The sequence below is a fragment of the Mirounga angustirostris genome, unplaced genomic scaffold, assembly GCF_029215605.1.
Source record: "Mirounga angustirostris isolate CCGP_5_RB_7025 unplaced genomic scaffold, mMirAng1.0.hap1 SCAF_4, whole genome shotgun sequence".
Lineage (NCBI taxonomy): Eukaryota > Metazoa > Chordata > Mammalia > Carnivora > Phocidae > Mirounga > Mirounga angustirostris.
In genome coordinates, this window is record NW_026991712.1 from 88,932,447 (window position 1) to 88,939,011 (window position 6,565).

The following is a 6,565-nucleotide window of genomic DNA, read 5'->3' on the forward strand; positions in this document are numbered from 1 at the left end:
ACAGTGTGGATGTTCCTCAAAAATTTAAAAATAGAGCTACCCTATGACCCAGCAATTGCACTCCTGGGTATTTACCCCAAAGACACAGATGTAGTGAAAAGAAGGGCCCTATGCACCCCAATGTTCATAGCAGCGATGTCTGCAATAGCCAAACTGTGGAAAGAGCTGAGATGCCCTTCAACAGATGAATGCATAAAGAAGATGTGGTCCATACATACAATGGAATAGTACTCAGCCATCACAAAGGATGAATACCCAACTTTTACATCAACATGGAAGGGACTGGAGGAGATTATGCTAAGTGAAATAAGTCAAGCAGAGAAAGTCAATTATCATATGGTTTCACTTATTTGTGGAACATAAGGAATAGCATGGAGGACATTAGGAGAAGGAAGGGTAAAATGGGTTGGGGGGAATTGGAGGGAGAGATGAACCATGAGAGACTATGGACTCTGAGAAACAAACAGGGTTTTAGAGGGGAGAGGGGAGGGGGGATTGGTTAGCCCAGTGATGGGTATTAAGGAGGGCACGAACTGCGTGGAGCACTGGGCGTTATATGAAAACAATGGATCGTGGATCACCACATCAAAAACCAATGATGTATTTATGGTGACTAACATAACATAACAAAATTTTTTTAAAAATTGACAAATTTCACCACATAGAAAAAAATTCTGTATGACAGAACACATCCTTTTTTTCAAAGATGGAAAAATTAACCAAGTAAGGAAAAATAAAATACATAGGTCAGTAATAGAATTAAAATTCATAATAAACAGTAAGTTCTTGCAATTTTATAGAAAATAAGTAAAACTACAAAGCTATGGGCAAAGCACATGAACAAATAGCTCAGAGAGAGATATAAGTGACTAATAGATTTTAAAATGTATTGTTTTATGTTTATGCATACAAATAACCAAAGAACTACATATAAAACAGTGATGACTTTTCAGGAGTGAGTTCTATTAGATTTATTCCTTTATACAGAACTGGAAAAAACTTAAGACAGATAACAAAGCTCAGTATTGTTGAAGGTGATCAGAAATGGGTCTTAGTGTTGTTGGAAATATAAATTGCCATAACCATCTAGGTGGAAATTTGGCGATTCATTATTCCACACATAATTGTTATGTATACAAATTAAAATTTAAAATGAGCATGCTTTAAAATGAGCATAATCACTTTTATATAACAACTGAGCTTCTAAGAATGTAACCCAAGGAGAAAGAAAAGCTTTGATAAAAAAAAATCATGTGCATAAGAACGATTACCACAAGAAGTAAAAATAATAGTAAGAGTTAGAAAAGTTGTAAGATATAAGAGCATAATACAGAATAAATTAGATTTATATTTACCAGAATAGATAATTCAAACTTATAATTTTAAAAGTTGCTATTTAAGATAGCAAAAATTATAGTGTCTAAAATATTAGTGTGAAATATTTTTGATAAAATGAGGAGACGTTACTGAAAGGCATCGCAGAATACCAAAAGAAAGATATACCATATTCAAGGATGGTTCAAAAGGGAAATTATGGAAAAAAATCTTACAATCCTTCATTTATAAATGCATATACTTAGTGATATTTCTATCAAAATTCTAAAGATATTTTCTTTTCTTTACTTTCATTTGTGTCAAATGACAAGCTGCCTCTAAATTTTATATGAAAGAGCAAAGGTCTGGTAACCACCAAGACAATCTTAAGGGGGGGCAAAGTTATGGAACCTATGTGATATCACAATTGATTACATACCTATAGTAATTAAGGCAGCAGGATATTATCATTGGGATAAACAAATTGGCAGTGAAAAGAATGATCAGGCCAGTTACAGAGCTACACAAATGTGGAAACTCAGTTATGACTGAGGAGGTATTTCAAATTACTGGGAAAATAAAATATTTGATTATGATAGACAACTGATTATCCATTTGGAAAAAAATGTTAAAATAAACATAAAATGTACAAAAATTCCATTCTGGGTTAAAGAAAAACCTTAATTTTAAAAAGAAAATTAGTCTTTACTACTTTTTTTAAGAAAGCAGAAAAGAACAGATTTCTGAGCTTATGAATGGTTGAGACTTCATAAAGTCATGAAAAGTGCACATAGCTTTGTTAATGATGCAAAGATAGAGCTATATTAAAAATAAATTACCTGCTCAGAAATGACCCATTAAAAAGCAAACAAGAGGAAAGATGTTCACAACTCATTTAATACTGCTGCACTAGACCTAGACACATCGCTAAAGGCAAGGGAAGCAAAGGCAAAAAGGAACTATTGGGACTTTATCAAGATAAAAAGCTTTTGCACAGCAAAGGAAACAGTCAACAAAACCAAAAGACAACCGACAGAATGGGAGAAGATATTTGCAAATGACATATCAGATAAAGGGCTAGTATCCAAAATCTATAAAGAACTTATCAAACTCAACACCCAAAGAACAAATAATCCAATCAAGAAATGGGCAGAAGACATGAACAGACATTTTTCCAAAGAAGACATCCAAATGGCCCACAGACACATGAAAAAGTGCTCAACATCGCTTGGCATCAGGGAAATCCAAATTAAAACCTCACACCAGTCAGAATGGCTAAAATGAACAAGTCAGGAAAGGACAGATGTTGGCGAGGATGCGGAGAAAGGGGAACCCTCCTACACTGTTGGTGGGAATGCAAGCTGGTGCAGCCACTCTGGAAAACAGTACGGAGGTTCCTCAAAAAGTTGAAAATAGAGCGACCATATGACCCGGCAATTGCACTACTGGGTATTTACCCCAAAGATACAAATGTAGGGATCCAAAGGGCTACGTGCACCCCAATGTTTCTAGTAGCAATGTCCACAATAGCCAAACTATGGAAAGAGCCAAGATGTCCATCAACAGATGAATGGATAAAGAAGAAGTGGTATATATATATACAATGGAATATTACGCAGCCATCAAAAAACCCGAGTTCTTGCCATTTGCAACAATTTGGATGGAACTAAAGGGTATTATGATGAGCGAAATAAGTCAATCAGAGAAAGACATGTATCATATGACCTCACTGATATGAGGAATTCTTAATCGCAGGAAACAAACTGAGGGTTGCTGGAGTGGTGGGGGGTGGGAGGGATGGGGTGGCTGGGTGATAGACTTTGGGGAGGGTGTTGCTATGGTGAGCGTTGTGAATTGTGTAAGACTGTTGAATCACAGACCTGTACCTCTGAAACTAATAATACATTATATGTTATAAAGAAGAAGAGGAAGAAGAAGGAGAAGGAGAAGAAGGAGAAGGAGAAGGAGAAGGAGAAGGAGAAGGAGAAGAAGAAGAAGAAGAAGAAGAAGAAGAAGAAGAAGAAGAAGAAGAAGAAGAAGAAGAAGAAGAAGAAGAAGATAGTAGGAAGGAAAAAATGAAGGGGGGGAAATGGAGGGGGAGAAAAACCATGAGAGACTATGGACACTGAGAAACAAACTGAGGGTTCTAGAGGGAAGGGGGTGGGGGGATGGGTTAGCCTGGTGATGGGTATTAAAGAGAGCACATATTGAATGGAGCACTGGGTGTTATACACAAACAATGAATCATGGAATACTACATCAAAAACAAATGATGTAATGTATGGTGATTAACATAACATAATAAAATAAAATTTTAAAAGATGCTGCACTAGAAACCAGAATATGTGAAGAACTTACAGATCCTAACAAAAAGAGGCAAATAGAAATTTTTTTAAAAAGAACAAATAATTCATAGAAAAGTAAACAAAAATGATCAACAAACATGAAAAGATGGTCATGATTATTACTAAGCAGGAAACACATAAAAAAAGTACAAGGGAATATCAATTAACATACATCAAATGGCAGTTATTTAAGTTTAGCAACAATGTACAGAAAGAGTGATTCTTATAAACCGTAAGTGGAAACAGAAATTGACAAGAGCAAATTGGAGGGATGGGTATGATCGAAAATTCAACGCTTCCACTTATAGATGATTAACTTGGAGATCCTCTCCAACACATACGCAAGCACACACACACAAATATCCCCAAAACTGCAATATTTATAGGGCAAGTAGTGCAAACAACTTGAATGCACAACCCAAAGAGACAGGATATCAAAATCACACTGTGCTCGTAAGATGGATACTATAAGGTTGTAAAAATGAATAAATGACAGCTACACAGATCAACTTGAATAATATACAAAAATAATGTTTAAAGAAGAGAGCAAGTTGCAGATGAGAACCTCAAGTATGATGCCATTTCTAAAAAACTGAAACCACACACACTATAATATTGAATGTATCAGGATTACCAGCATGGAATAAAACATGAAGGAATATATTAAAATTTTGGCTTAAACCAGGTTGATTGTAATCATTAAATTAACATTTGGGAGTAAAGAAAGGAAGTTGGGGTTAGGAGTATGGGTTCCAAGAATGAGAGGCTAGAGTACTGACTGATAGATAGTGGTAGGAATTTACCCTCTACCCCATTTCTAAGCAGCCCTATTCCAAGCTGGGAGCAGCTGCTCTGAGCCCCATGGAAGGAGGCAGGAAGGAGCTGCCAGTCACCACCTGTCACAGGACCTCGTGGGTGGCAGGAGGCAGTCCCCTCGTGCCCAGGTCCTGTCTCACAGGCTGAGGGCAGAGCCCAAAGCCGGGATAAAAGGGCTTCAGAGTCAGAGCACCTCCATACACTCCTCTCCTGAGGTGCTGACAGACCCAGTGCTGCCTGTGCACCGGTAAGTGTCCCCTGGGACTGAGAGCAGAGCCTTCCGCAGAGGGAGCTCAAACCAGAGCAGGAGGTGGCGGCTGGGGGGCAGAGCCTTTGCAGTGTGTGTGTGTGTGTGTGGGTGTGTGTGTGGTGGGTGGCAGTGAGAAGAAGATGAGGTTGGGTTCATATTAGCAAAGAACAAGTCGCAGGGACACTGAGGGAGGGGCAAGGAGCTAGGAAGGCTGGGAACATGAGTAGAAGGAACTGTGTGAGTGTGACAGTACACTAGAAAAAACAAACTGATCTGTAGTTGTTGGTCTCTGGTTGGAAGGATTTGCAACACTGACCACCATACCAACCCATAACTGTTGTCAACAGGGAGGTTTATCTTTGAAAGCATAACTGTCCCTCCAGGGAAAAGTAAAGATGGGAACAGTGACACTCAGCCAGCAGAGAGGAAATCACAACTGACTGACTTATTTTAAGCACTCAGACAAAAGGACTTCAGAGTTGAGTAGGAACAACTCAAATCTTGATGCTGAGGTGTTAGTTTGAGGGGAGCGTCTGCAAGATGCCAGGGCAGCGGGGCCCGGTCAGGGGCCCGGTGCAAGTCCCAGCTTACAGTAAATTATCTTCTCCCTCAGCTCATTCTTCCAGCCAATCTGCAATGTCCTTTGCGGGTGTGGACTTCTATGTCCCTACAGGACAAGGATATCTAGAAAGTTCTGCAAGAGGGAATGACTGTTTTCCCTAAAGAAACAATTTCATTTCTAAACTGTCACCTAGATTTACTATTTCCGTGATTTTTGCTGTAGAATATCTCCTCTAGATGTTTGATTTTGAGCACTTTTTCTTAACATATTTTGGCTTCAGTTCTCTAATTCTATAACAGATGAAGCACTCCAGAGATGATGTGAGGGCATTTGGGGAACTATTAGAAATAATGAAAGTCTCTCTGTTGAATTATCAAGGACTCCATTTAAACAGTTCATCAAATAAAGGCACTAGAAATGATGTTGAGGACAGGAAGGGGTGGGGCAGGGGGGCTCAGGGTCCTGGGTCTGACTCACTGTGTGACTCTCCCTCAGCTCCTGACCCTGCCAGCCGAGATGTCCTGCCAGCAGAACCAGCAGCAGTGCCAGCCCCCTCCCAAGTGTCCCGCGCCCAAGTGCCCCCCCAAGTGCCCCCCCAAGTGCCCCCCAGTCTCTTCCTGCTGCGGCTCCAGCTCTGGGGGCGGCGGCTGTTACAGCTCTGGGGGCGGTGGCTGCTGCAGCTCCGGGGGCAGCGGCTGCTGCCTGAGCCACCACAGGCGACGCATTTCCCACCGTCACAGACACCAGAGCCCTGGCTGCTGCAGCCAGCCCTCGGGGGGCTCCAGCTGCTGTGGAGGGGGCAGCGGTCAGTCGTCTGGAGGCTGCTGCTGAAGTGGACCCTGAGCCAAGCAGCGCAGGCTTGGGGACAGCGAGTGGCCAAAGCCCTCCTCCTGTTCCTGCTCCCCCTGCTGGGCCTGCCCAAGGGGCTGAGGGGTCTGAGTGCAGCCTTGAGTTCCGGCCCAGAGGATCCCTGTGCCCTGGTGCCCAGAAGCCACAACCCCTCCCCCAAACCCATTTACTCACCTCCTCCCCCATATGTGTGGCTGCCCTGGGAACCCAAAGCACAGACCCTAGGTCCTTCAGAGCTTACCTTGTTGTAAACCCAGCCTGATGTGAAATAATAAAACTAGACATCTTCATGCCCTCCTTGATTGTTGTTTTCTTTTTATTCCTACATTATCTTTTTATACTCTGTCCTCAACTCCTGCTTCCCCTGAGGCCTCAGTGTCTAAAGAACTTACTCAGATTTGCCACTTGCACTACTAATGTCCTTAAGAG

General features: G+C 41.2%; 1 protein-coding gene across 1 annotated transcript; it reads left to right on the forward strand.

The window, feature by feature from the left end:
* The first annotated feature begins 5,803 nt into the window (after nucleotides 1-5,803).
* Nucleotides 5,804-6,118, forward strand: LOC135363990 (late cornified envelope protein 1F-like). The gene has a single exon (XM_064587475.1). It carries the CDS (start codon nucleotides 5,804-5,806, stop codon nucleotides 6,116-6,118), a length of 315 nt encoding a protein of 104 aa, XP_064443545.1.
* The last annotated feature ends 447 nt before the right edge of the window (nucleotides 6,119-6,565 follow it).

Coding starts and splice junctions, on each gene's coding strand:
- LOC135363990 (XM_064587475.1), top strand. CDS start 5,804: ATGTCCTGCCAGCAGAACCAGCAGCAGTGCCAGCCCCCTCCCAAGTGT.